Source organism: Manacus vitellinus, unplaced genomic scaffold (assembly GCF_001715985.3).
Source record: "Manacus vitellinus isolate BGI_N305 unplaced genomic scaffold, ASM171598v3 scaffold_17_pilon, whole genome shotgun sequence".
Lineage (NCBI taxonomy): Eukaryota > Metazoa > Chordata > Aves > Passeriformes > Pipridae > Manacus > Manacus vitellinus.
In genome coordinates, this window is record NW_021939256.1 from 373,862 (window position 1) to 388,069 (window position 14,208).

General features: G+C 35.9%; 1 protein-coding gene across 1 annotated transcript in view; it reads left to right on the forward strand.

The window, feature by feature from the left end:
- The window catches only part of ZNF407 (zinc finger protein 407), a 308,108-nt gene that overhangs the window by 98,117 nt on the left and 195,783 nt on the right, over window positions 1–14,208 (forward strand). The window contains exon 3 of the mRNA XM_029958925.1: window positions 8,192–8,266. Coding sequence (XP_029814785.1) covers window positions 8,192–8,266 — 75 coding nt within the window. The remainder of the gene's footprint in view (window positions 1–8,191; window positions 8,267–14,208) is intronic.

The following is a 14,208-nucleotide window of genomic DNA, read 5'->3' on the forward strand; positions in this document are numbered from 1 at the left end:
CAATTCTACTTCTAAGTAGAAAGTCATTGAAACATCCTTACTTTGAGATAATCTTACAGGCTTGCACATTCAACAGGCACGGACTTTGCTGCTTAGAATCACTGGGAAACTCTGTAAAAACTGTCTGCAGAAAGTCCGATTTTTCTAAACTTGTCTCAGGGCACCTAGAGATGTGGTTCACCTGACTCTCCCAAAAGATTAAATCTATTTGAAGAACTCCCTTCAGATATTAGCCTGTTCATCTGGCTGTTGCTTTCCAGATGCAAGATGATGATACATGGAACCGATGCTTACTGCATCAAATTCTGTATCTGAAGTCCTGATTCTGCTAGGGAATGGGCTGGATCACAAGTAGGGAGACAGGCCAATGTTTGAAGAAAGGGGAAGGAATGGAAAAGGGAGGGACCAGAGTTATGGGAATGTTGGATATACAAATCATGAGAAAAGACAAGCAATGTCTTGGTGGCAAGGTTGGTAAGCACTATTTTGGATCACAGTGCTTATATCTGTAAACTTCATTTGTGTTTAAAGCATTCCTGCAGCCTCATTTAGCATAGCAAGTATGTTTTCTGCTGATGTCCCGTTTTTGGATGTTGGTGGTAATCTCTCTTAAATGTAAGGCTCTCCCAACACTGAGCCCAAGGTTGCATTTCAGCAAAGAGGTTCTGCATTGTGGTTGATTGTGGCACTAGAGAAAACACATTGTGATTCTGTCTTTTTCTTTCTTTTTTTTTTAATACTTTGTGCAGCTGTTAGATTACCAAACACCTGTTAGAGGTGACAGTTACAGATACTTGATAACCAATGAAAATTAATAGAACATGTGATTCTTTTAGCTTAGAAGTGATTTGGTAAAATGTATTTAGAAATGTAATTACATACTGCTGCTGTCTACCATTATGACTTAACATTCATTAACTTCTCTGAATATTGAAACAAACATTTCTTGTAGCAGTACTAATTTTCTCATATATTTGTAAGGTGATTTCCTGAGACTGAACACCTGACTTTAAAGTTTTTGCCACTGTTTAACTATTTTAAGTCTGCTCATTAAGCAAACAAAAGTAGAGTGCCGTTTGTTTACTTACAGTTATCGCTTTTTACTGTATGTCCAGATCAAAAAGTTACCAGTTCTGCTCTTGGGTTTCCACTCACTTTTGTGTTAATAACAGTTATCACTGCCTGGACTTGGCTTATTCATGCAGCTGCCATTGAAGTGTACTTTTTGTATTTAAAATAAAACCCCACAACACAAAACCCCCAAACCGATAAAGTTCAGAAGGGAACTATAGCTAATTTACAGAAAACCTGGTTTATTTATTTATTTATTTATTTATTACAAAATAAGTAACTTCAGGTGAGTCACGCAATAATGAATGTGAGTGCCCTCATGGGGGAGGAAATAATATGAATATTGCCAGTATATTACTTTTTTGCGGCAGTCCTTGCAATACCATGGTTTACATTGTAACATACCTCTCTTAAAAGTGGGATGGTGAGAGGACTCAACAACTTTGGTTGGCAAGTTCAGCCTAAGTGGAAAAGTAGAAGGTGTTTTCTGTTTTATTTAGTTTGCTCTTTCTTTGTACCCAAGTCTCTTCTGCCAGAATATGTAAGAGGAGATAATTGTGCCTATTGCTACTACTTTACAGCTATGTGGCTAATAATTCTTTCCCATCTTGAGGGGCACAGATTGGTGGCAGAGAGCAACAAGAATACATTGAGGGATGTCTCTCTCTTCCAGTTGATAGATACAGGAATATGCAGGAACAACACAGTGGATTGATTGATAGTGTGCAACTCATCCATAATGATCTGTCTGATATAGCAGTAAATTATTCTTGAGATTGATGCAGGTCATTGAACAATCCTGTTGTCTGTCATTCTGTTCAAAGCAAGGCAGGAACAGTAGCTGCTGTGATACTTAAGTCTGCCTTGGGTGCAAGCTGTGTACAGGTGTTCCATTAATACAAGTTGTTGTCTTTTTATTTTTTTTTTCCATGGTGCAGCTTGATTTCATTGCTAGCTTGTTACAGGTAACAGTAAAAAAGAGATGCGTTATTTTTAGAAGAAAAGGCTGTAATCAGTTGCACTGATGATTTCATAAAAATCAATTGAAAATGTTGAGATTTGACCTTCAGCAGCAAAACTCTTACATGGAAAAGCTTAAAAGTTAATAAATAATTAAGAAACATACCATGCATGGAAAATTGTAAAAAAACCCCAACAAACAAAAGCAACTCCCTAAAAACCCGAAATCCAACCTTCAAACTTCAGGCAGAAAGGCTAATAAATCTCAGAAATTCCAAACTTATGTTAATCTTTAGGTTCCATGAATTACCATGGTATCTTCCTACAGCACTCTGTTTTTTGTCTTGTTAAGGTTGGCAAAGTTGACTTCATTTAACTCTTTTGATTTCTCTTTTCAAGAGAAAAAGGTTGAATTTTCCAGTCTGCCAAGTTGCTCGCTCTTGAATATGAGGATGTATGCGTTTTGCTTTCCAGTTTAATTACCAATGTTAGTGAGGGGGGAGCATAAAATAGCCATATCCTTCTTTAACACATGGGGTCAGCAGGGAGTACAAGTCCGTGTGTCACAGCACTCTCAGCATCGCATATTCGGTGATTACACACGACTTGTTAACTTTTTAAAATGTTACTGATTTTTTCTTTTTCTTTTTTTTTTTTGTAACTTAAGAAGAATAACCATAACTTTTATTTGGAAGTAATAAGACCTACTTCATTTGGCTGGTAAATGAGTGAGGACAAAACCTCATCTTTCCTATGCAGGGTTCTAGGCTTGACATCCTGTCACAGAGGGCATGAAATTTTTCAGATATTTGGATGTTTTCCACACTAGACTTCGCCCTGCCAGATATTTACTTGAACCTGACATCTTGTCACAAAGGGCATGAAGCCTTTCAGACTACTGGATATCTTCCACACCAGACTCTGCCCTGCCAGATACTTTCTTTTAAATTGAGTCCCTTGGACGCAGTCATGCAAGAGAGTTATCAGCGCCCCAGTCTGGACCCTTCAGCATCAGCAACCATCCACAAATGATGGACTTGAAGAAATTCTCAGGAATTTGGCCTTTTGGTGCATGTGGAGGAAAGATTACTTGTTACAGAAAACCACTGCTTTATGGAAAGTTTTGGATTTTCCTCTACCCTCTTGTTGCTGAAGTTAACCTGCTGAATACAAAATCCTGATGGAGGGATGAGATTTGGATAGCAACTTTTGATATAGTTTGGAGAATTTAAAAACTTGAAGTTTTTTAAGTTTGCATAGGCTATATATATACTATTTGACTAAGTACTGATTTGAACATGTGAGGTTCTAGTTTTATCGGTAGTACATGTGCTACTTAAGTGCATGCAAAATTCTGTAATTACATATGTAAGTTTTATTGAACATTCTGAAATACATATAAGTCATGGTATTTCTTGAGAAAATGCACTATTTCTTTCTCTTACTAGATACAATCCCTGTTGGTATGAGTCCATGTGAACCACACATTCAACTACAAACAATTAGGGTTTGCAGTGTTTTTCAAGGCACAGTAAAGAACAAGAATACTTTGTTAAGGTAGTAAGTGTCCATGTTGTTATTTACTTGCCTGAACATACCCCAGTCCCCCTTCTTGGCATGATCTGTGAAGTTTGCCTTGATTTTCTGGTTTCTTGCCTTAAGTGGAGATACAAAGAAAGAAATTCAAGCACAGATCACATAAAACAAAACTGGATGCAGACAGAATAATGTATTATTTCATCATATTCTGTGATGGTGTATAAAAGTTTGAGATCCTTTTTCTTATTATTCCTTGAAGCTATCAGATCTCCTGAGTGATTTATCCAAAATGGTAAACATTTTATCCTTTCTGTGTTCCTGAGACCTATGCTAAAACCAAGCACTAAATGCTAATAATTTAAAAATAATAACATTCTATTCTGCTTCTCATGGGTTTGTTTGTGGGTTTGAATTTTTTTTAAAGGCTCTCCAGCAGCTTTTTAAAACATACTGTATACTTAGGTCATGCAGTAGCTTACCTGTATTCTCATAATTAAATTCATGTATAAAGAGGTTTTGGACAGTTTAAAGGATACGTAAAGGATATTGAGAATATGAATAAAGGGTAGATATTCATTGTTATTCTCCTGGACTTTTCTGCTGTCATTGAACATTGTTGTCTGTAAGATAAATTCTCCAAGAGCAGTTGCAGAGAGCAATGTATCCACTGAGAAGTGATTTAAAATTGCGCATCAACTGCTGGATACCTTGTTTGTAGAGTTCCACAAAAATAAATTCTCATGCTGGTCCTCCTCAGCAGTTATGTGCAGTTACAAGATGACTGGTCTGTTGACATGGCTTCGAGTGACTCTCTGTAGAGGTAAGATGTTGCTCCTTCCTTGGAACGAGGCCAAGGCTGAGCACTTGGTAAACACCCAGGAAATAACAGATTTCATGATTTTATGGCCCAGAATGCTTGTTTTGGTTTGTGTGTGTGTGTGTGTTTTTTTTTTAACTAGGCTTTTCGCTAACACAGTGATGTACTTATTAAAAAGGAAAGAGCAATTATGTATTCAAAACATAATAAAACTTAGAATCTTTTGCCCTCTCATAGCAAGATACTTCACAGAGCACAGTTCTCTCCCTGCAGAGAAAACGAGAGAAGAGACAATACATGACAGATTATTCATATTCCTTGGATACTGTGATGATAAACATTGTACATGCTGAAGAATTTATATTACACCAGAATAAAAAGTGGAAGCAAAGATTTTCCAATATATTTCTTTATTCCCAGAATTAGAAGTCCCTTTGTTTCTTTTGTACTTTAAAATGTTCTTTTATAACTGAAGACAAGTCTGTAGAGGCTTCTAAATCAGTTACAGGCATTCTGAGAGTGAGTCCAAGTACTGTTTGAAGATTACCATGGAATATGAATGGTCACGTTCCTACAAAGCCACAACTCTTGTAAACTGAAAACAGAATATTGTGCAAACTTATTTTGGAAAAGGTACTCATGTATTTATGATTTAAAGTTATTTTTATTTACAGTTTATGTGCAAAAAAATTGCCCATAGGGAATGCAGATGCTATTCTAAAGTTCTGTGTAATTTTTCAACTCATCTTTAATTTATCCTGAAGTTTGAACATAAAGTGTATAAGACTGAGGATTGTTGCTGGTTTGGAGCCAGAGGAGATGAAAATCACTAAAAAAGTTAACCCAACATAATGCTACTGCAAGCAAACAAAATCCTACCTACTCATCTTTTTCCACTTTAAGAGAAGGCTTCTAGGAGCAAGCTTGCTAAAACATGGAGGGAATTCCCAGTGACCATGACTTGGATGTTTAGGCTAGACATTTCTGCTTTTTGAGACCTGGCCCTCAGGAGAGCAGCTAGGCTTCTTGTCTTCATGTGAGTTGAGGATGAATTTTTTCAGACAGATCAGAGTTTGTAAAACTCGTCCCAGGCCTCTAGTCTGGCCTGGTTTGCATGTACTGGAAACACTGGAGTATGGCAATTACAGGCTTTTCCTACTCCCTTTTAATGCGTTTCTGAAATGTGTTAGTTTTTAGCATTTGAATATTTCTATTTTCACTGGAATTAAAAACAAGAAATGACAAATTCAGTGAAGCCTGAATAGGTGCTTACTGTAGCTAATGGAAAGATTCCTTATGATTTGAAGATGTAGTAGTGCAACATATCTTGAAAGCATTCACTCCTTGAGTCCTTACATGTGCCAGTCAAACTTCCCTTGAGATTAATTTCAAAGGCCAAGGCTAAGTCATGTCTATCAATTCAATTCTAGCAGTAGTTTAGGAATAACTGATTTACCTCAGCAGAGGTAAATATCATAGATAAACCCATTATTTTTTGACTAGTAAAACAATAATTGCTTGGGAACCCAGAGTTACTGAATGTACTGAAAACATTTTTGTGTTTGTTTTGTAAAGCCAGCAAACAGTTCTACCACCACTCAGAAAATCACCTACAGGATTTAGTAAACAAAACCAAATAGTTCCCACTTGTCTCTTTTTTTTTGTTTGTTTGTTTTTTGTTTGTTTTTTGTTTTTTGTTTGGTTGGTTTTTGTTGTTGTTGTTGTTGCTCGTTTTTTTGTTGTTGGGGTTTAATGAGTTGTCCAAAAACTCAGCATCCAGCCAAGGTTGTTTCGGCTTTGCCTCTTGTTTCAGTAAGGGCTGTCTTTGTTGGTAATACTTTTTTCATCTTGTTCTCAGTTTCTTATGAAAATAACAAATTTGCTTTTATTTTTAAGGCCTGATTCTGTAAGGTGGGGAGCTGCTCCTGAGCTATGCTGAGCGCTCCAGACTTGCACAGAGGCATTCTGCCTCCTCAAGTCTGAAGTCTTCAAGCCTTAGATGTTACTAGGTGCTGAGACACTTACTGAGTCAGGGTTCATTTTATCTGTGCTATGTAACAGCAGCAAAGTGGATACTAGAACCTAGATACAACAGAGAGGGAGCAGCTAATGCAAGATTAATTGCTCCATGTTATTAACAAAGCCTTTGTGTTTGATTTTACAGAAAGGTATGTCTGTCTGTACCCCCTGCAGTCGTGCGGTATATGAAATGTTCAGCCTTTGTTTGGAAGCTTCAAGTACACAGGCTCAGAAAACAGAACCCAATTCCCTAAAAATACTGTGTAGCTGGTTGGGATCTTTATATTCCATGTAAATAGAAAAGCATCCCTTTACAACTCTGATTACACGTTGCCTTTTCACAGTAATATTGTTGAGTTTATTTTTCTTTTAGAGAAGGAATGTGGAAGTTTGTAATAGGAAACAGAAGTACTACTTAGTGAAGATATGTTTGGTACCTTTCACAGCTATGTGGAAAAGCAGTGGCAGTATGTTTTGTGTGCCTTATGCTGTTATTAGAACACAATTTTTATATTGTTACAATTATTTTCCCTATGTACAGTAATTCTGATGACACTTACATAGTAATGATGGTAACAGTGTAATAGATTATTCACAGTGGTAAAGGTTATGATGCCATACTTATAAATTGTGTAGGGAAAAGTATTTAAGGTAGTTTTTTAATGTCTTTTTGTATGTATTTAAATAAGACAGTATTATATTCCTACACCTTAAGGGATGCACAAGAGAGATTCTTGTAATAATGTGCAAGTGCCTAAAGTAGATCAGACACAGAGAAGCTGCATTAACATAATTGTAAAGGAAAAGTACTGTGTCTTTTGTCGCTCTTATACCCCATAGTGCTAGTGTTTTACAGTCTTTCCATTGTCCATTACTGCAAACACGTCCAGATGAATTCAGCATTTAATGTTAAAAATCTTATAACATGCCAGTTTGATTTGTAGCCCTTCATATCATGGAATGCTAATTAAAATCATATTTTTGCATATGTCATGCTTTTCATGTACATATGCAAATGGAGTCTATTGCCTTTCAGCTATTAGTAATTAACTTTATGAAGGACAGCTGTAATACATAATTAACAAAAATGTTTGCAAGCCCTTTTCACACTGAAAGTTGTAGCAGTAAAATTTTTGCTTATAGAGAGAACCATTTTAGTTTGAAGCTTCAGTCTGATATCTAAATTGTTTGAAGCAGTCACATGACATAATTAAATTGATGTTATGGTCTTATCAGCAGAAGAATGGTGTTTGATAGGCTCCTATCTGTTTCATTATGAATGTTGCTAAAATGAAAGTAAATTATCTATGTTTGGTAGAAATATAATGCCAGGTAGTAATATTTTGTTGCTGCTTTTGGTGCTTTTAAGAACGTCTTGTCAGTTTAAACAATATTCCTGCTCATGGTGTGTTCATGAACATGTGCTTCACCTTTTTTATCCTTTTTTTTCCTGCAAGGCTGTAAAATAACTAAGGCTATTAATTTGTTTCTATGTATACCTCTTTAAATAATTAATACAATGAAGTTTGACCCGCATAAACAGTGATTAAAGCATCTGATCTTGTTGTATTTTCATGTTACTCATTAAAAACAATGGAACTACTTTGTATGAAGCAGGATTTCAGGATGGGCCCATTAGACTTAAATAAAGGTGTAAATAAAACTGTATTAGTTTATTACATAAGAAAAATACTATTTACGTAAAATATACTGTATTATCAGTAAAATGTGTAAGATGTTCTAACTAAAAAAGTAAACTTCCTGGGTTCTCTGTTTGTTTGGCAGGGTGGCATTTGTGATGAAGAAGCATTTAAATACTCATTTACTGGGCAAGCATGGAGTTGGCACACCCAAAGAAAGGTAAACTACTTTAAAATTCTTCTTCATTTTATCCTGTAGAGCATGTGGAGTCCTTTTCTGGAATATTTAGCTTGCCCACACTGAAGTCATCTGGATTTTTAACCTCACCTCGAAGGGAGAGCCAACATACTTAAGTGCTCTGATGTGGCATGGTGCTTATGACACATCTGTAGAAAGAAATTCTGTATAAAAGGTGTAGGATTTGCACCTTTTGAGGTTTTTGTTTGAGAGGTGATATTATTTTCTCCAAAATTCCATAGTTTTAAACGTCCCTCTGAGTACAAAATCAAATATTTTTTTAATTTTTTTTTTGAATTTTCTTGCTGGCCTTGGTGCTCATATGTTTATAAAATGACTTTCTAAGATTCATGTTATGACTGAGATCAAAGTCACAGAGGATTCAAAAAGAAAATTTCGTCAGCGTTCTTGGGCAGGAAGGGAGATTTGGTGTTTTGACTATTTTTAAAAGGAATTAATTTTTTTTTCAGTCTGCGTACAGTAACTTATTTTTGAACTTTGTTTGCAAGCAGGTTATTTTTTCTGTGATTTAAAATATAACTGTGTTTTACAAACTAAATGGCATTGTGTTTCCAGATAAGCAGATTTTGCTTTAGATTTATTGGGCACATTGTGTCATAATTATTGCTATTTCATTGAATTTTTGGGGCAACTAGAAAATTGATGTGTTTTGGATAGCCAAAAGATCACATATTCTCTTTCAGTCTGGGTAGATGGAGGGGTTCATTGCTGGATGCTTAATGCTGTTTCAAGTATTGCTGCCTTGTAACTCATTCTTCTGGTGTAGGCTTTCATAAATAAAGAGTATTTTCTTGGTTTGATATGAAGGAAGAGGAAAATAAATGACAGCTAGGAGTTATAGAAGACTGCAAAGCTCCTTCTGGGTCATGTTCATTTCTTGTTAAAGACACTGGAAATGGTAATCAATTAGACCCTTTCCTCACAAGTTCATGACACTTAAATCACTGAGGGACCTAAGAGTAGTTTTAAATTAACGCACCATATACACCTTAGTTTGACTAAGCACTGTTTTAAGTGGTGCTTATATTTTTAATGAGATTTCCTCTGTGAAGGGCTTAACCAGAATTTCCCTAACATGTGATTATTTAAAGAATTTTGAGATATTGTATTTAATCTAAAATACAAAATGATGCATTGAACAACAATTACAGTTTCATCAAAGCAGATATCATATTTAAGTTTATATTGGTTGTCTGTTGTCATAGCACAACAATTACAAAACATGTTTTGCTCTGGTGGCTTTTTTTTGTAACTGGAAGCATTCAATACTGATATTTTCTTTTACAATGGGGTACTTACTGTATAGTCATCATAAATACAACATAGAGATAACTTGCGTTACCCTAGTGAATATGTGCACAATAAAGGATACATACAATAGATTTCCAAATATAGCATCTTAGCCTGAGAGGCATATTTTTAGTGATCATCATCTTGAAATGAATTCCTAAACAAGCAGAATGCTATGAACTAAATCAGTTGTTGCTGGCTTTTGTTTGTGTGATTGTTCTGAAAACCTTCTGGTTGTTTCCGCTTTCCCCATTTCTTCCCATATTCCTTCAAGGCTTTCTGGCTGGCCCACCAGCATGGTGTGAGGGGGAGGAGGAGGAGGAGGGGGAGGTCCCTCCCCTGCCACCCCTTTGCGAGGTGGCAGGTTCCTAGCCCTCGCACTCCTGGCTGCCCAAGGAGCAGAGGAGCCCCATTAAGGCCTACAACCTCCCTCTCCCGTCTGCAAACACGGACTGTGGCAGCTTTGCCCCCAGGCCAGCATAAAGAAGTGATATTTGAGTGTCTTCGTACCCTCTTCTTTTGCAATTTCTTTGTCCATCTTTTGAGTATTTCTTATCCACAATACCTTTTTAGGTGGCACTTCAGCTTAATGTAGAGCAGCATCAAACAGTAGTGGCAGAGCTACAACAACAATATAAATTTCTAGTCGCAGTCCCTCGCTGGTGATGGGGGATGTTTAAGCCACGTGATCTAATGCAGTAAATACCAAACCACAGTTGCTTTCCTTTCCTATTATGAGAGAGTTTGATGCCTTTTAATGGCTTTAGGAACCAAAGAAATCCTTCTTCAGCGTGTTAAACAATCACTTTGGGTATAAAGATATTATAAATTAAGTTACGTAGTTTTCTTACCTATGTAAAACATTAATGCCTTGATTATAATTTTGCAAGCTTGCTATTTTTTAATTTCTCTAGGACAATATAATCAGTTTATTCTTTGTGTTTTGAATTTGATTCTGCCCTCTGATACAGTGCATATTATGGCAAATACTAATAGAAGCTAGCTAAATAGGCTGTGACAATTAAATTAATAATGCATTTTATTTGCAAGTGTTTAGTCTTCATGGTTTGACTGATATATGCAAAGATGGTAATTTATTAAAAGTAAATTCATGTAATTGTACTACAGAATTTGATGGACCAAAAAAAGTTGTCAGCATGACTATCATCAAAAACAGAAAATTGAAAAGAAGTTCAAAAGGGTGCTTGAAAAAAATAGGTATAACCCATACACCCTGAAAAATTGAAGCCCTTCTAACAAACTTCTCAGAATGGAATTTCTGATGGCAAGCATTGAGAGAGAGTTCTGAGAGGAAGAGAAAAATTACATTTACAATTTAGTCAGCAGTACTTAACTAGTGCACCTTGCTCTCACTAGCTTTCCATAAGCATTGCTTTTTTATCGCAAAAGGGTTGGGTTATGGAGGCTGTAGAAATGTTTGCATGTGCAGATATAGAAAACAAGTACAATTCATGGTAAGATTGCTACTAATACATATTTTGTTTCAAGTTTCTGGATTTTTTTTATTAAGACAAAATTGACTTACGGGAAAAATACTGTGTAGTTGAAAATCACATAAGTTCTTTTAAAAATAGCCTTCTAGTAAAATATCTGCACATTTCAGACACAAAAACCCTTACTGCCTAGTCCATTGTGATCATTACCATTTAATAGCTAACTCAAAAGTGGAATGTTTTAACAGAAAAAAATTCCTCTAAGGTATATTTTCCTGTTATTGGAACTGTGATACTGATTTATTGTCAACTTGAATGTGTCTCAAAACTGGCATGTTATCTGCTAAGTCCAAGGCCAGTACATATTTGGTACTTCAGTGTCAGTAATCTTCATGGGACCTATAACTATATCTTATTGGCAGGATAAATCTTTGGCTACACCTTTATTGTGTCTAGGAGACATTGTGGTTGAGGACAAGGTGAATGCATCAGTAATGTTAATGGTGCCATGTTCTAATTTCTGTTACATCGTTATATTACTTTGATGTAAATTGTGGCAAAACACACAACAAACGGATGTTTCACTATTAAGTATAAGATATATACATACGCATGAAAATAAGAGCAAGAAAATAAAAATAAATTCACTAGGTCGTTCATCAGTGAGACTGAATTCTGACAGTGCGAAGTACAACTCTGGATTTAGAAATTTTTAATAAGAAAAATACATTTAACTATTCTTAAGGGATTTTTTTAGGGACACCATTAGTTATGTACAGTATGCGTTTTATAGTATATGATACTTTCTTAACTAGATCTGTCATGCTATCTGATACATGCTTAAACTGTTTTTTTTTACATAAGAAAAGGCCATAGAAGAACCTTTGTAATTGTTTAATTACCTCATCTTCTGTATTAATTTTAAGTTATGAGTTACCTCTGAAATAACTTTGCATATGAGTAATCTCGTTGAGTCAAATAGGATCTTTCATATATATAAAGTTACTTAAAGAACAAACACTTGCTGAATTGGAATATCTGTTGCAAAACAATTTCTGTAATGGTCATTAAAAAATATGTTTGATTTTGTAAGGTTGTTCTGGCATTTTCTTGGGCTTTAAAAAGGGGATCAGTGCCAGTAAGATCATAATTGTCAAATTATCTCGATTGATTGAAAAAGCTGTGTAGTGATTTCATCTTGAGAGCAAGAGCTGTAAGTAAATACCTATTTCTGTATACTAGCAGCCTAAATATATTTGAGATGCTTTTTCAAATAATGTTGGAATATAGCATACTTCTAAAATTTGTGTATTTTTTAAATAACTCCTTTGAAGTAAAAGAGATACTTCCTAGGTACCTATTGTTTAATGTGCTTGCATAAGCCCATCTACTAGCGTATAAATATCATCAAATATGCAAGACTGTATGGTATGTTGGCGAAAGGGATTGTTGAGGTCTGAAAAAAAAGTAGCCAGGAAAAATGAATGGGGATTTGCTGTTCTGTATGTTATTTAGAAAACTGTCCTGTAATCAATTGCTGTGTCCTAATATCTCCATTTCGAATGTAAAACTAGAAGTAAATCAACTCAACCAGTGCAATCCTCTTTTATTTAATTGAACTACTAATCCTTCTTTTGAAGCATCTTTCTTTCCTTGAGTAGAGAAATTTGTGATAGTAACTATTTGATATGCCTGTTTTGGATTATGCTACCCTGAACCTGCAAAGTAAAAGGATCAAGTTGATAATTACAGGAGATTTTGGGTAAACAAGTGGCAAAAGTCAGAAAGTGATGTACCATACATACATACATATATGTGTGCAATCATTTTGTAATAGCTTGCTCATGTTCTGAAGGAACGGGTTCTGTAAGTGGCTGTCTCACAGAAAGGTTTCCAGTTAGAGGCATTGGCAGTACATACGGAGACACTGGAGGAGAGGCTACCTGAAATACCAGAGGGGTAGTGCGCCGAGTCTTGCCTTCAAGCTTTGTCATCACCTTTTGCTACTTCTTGCAAATAAGTTTGGGCTTTTCAACTGAAGCCTCACGTTACTAGGTTAACTGGATAGGAATGAAAAATTTTACTTAATTGATTATTTCCTGCTTTTGGCTTAAAAAGGGTCTTGGAGACTTACATACTCATTCTTTGGAAAAGCCCTAAGGAAAGAAATGTAGCTTTTTCTTGAAATATTTGCTAATTGGAAGTTTAAAATGAGAGGAGTGGTGTGGAAAGGACTTAATGTTTTAGCATTGGTTGGGAGCTGAAGTTTTACCCAAGATGTATGTTAAGCATTCAGTGCTTTGGAACCTTACTTGACCTTTGAAAGCAGTATTTTCCTCTGGTGTTCAGCTCTTGTCTGGTGCTACACTGTTTCAGAGTGTAAGTGTAGGTACAGGCTCCACAGTCACTTGTTGCCGGAGTGCTTTTCTCTGTCTGTGACTGTCCCAAGGAACATAAGGAAGCCAGGGAGGTTACTTTGGGCTTCCTCAGGTACTAGAAGATGTGCTGAAAATTCACAGCTTTTCTCATGACATGTTGTCTGTAGAACACATGTGTTTACTTTGCTACGAAAAAATAAAGAGTAGGCAGCCATTTATACTGTTGAAGATGGTTTTCACAAGGACAGGTGATTAATTCAGCATCTTTTTGGAAAGAAAAATAACAACTGAAGGCCTGCAAAAGAATGAAATTATTTTACTACTCATTATTTGTTCTTCCTATAATCCTGGCAATCTTAGAGTTTGATTCAGAAGGAAGGGCAATCTGAAGTAAGTTTATTTTAGGTGTTAGGTATGTGAGATGTTTTGGAAATTTCTGTAGTCAGCAACAGTCTTCCTGTTGGGAAGGCTTAGGTGCCATGGATAGAAGACAGAGGAAGTGCCTAATGGGATTCATGCTGCCCACAGTGAGCACCTCTGGCTAATTTTAAGCATCATAACAAGCTATAAATGATGATCTCACATTCATAAACAACCAAGTACTGTCTAGAGTATAGGTTATTAGTTTCGTTAGCAAGCATATGCTAACACTGAGAATCTGTGGAAGACAGTATGGGTAGTTGCTGAAAGCTGCAGGTTTTTTTCCAACAGTTTGTTTCCAAGGAAAACACAGTTCTTTGTTGCATGTCATCAGCCAAAAAGTGGTAAGCTGCAAACTGAT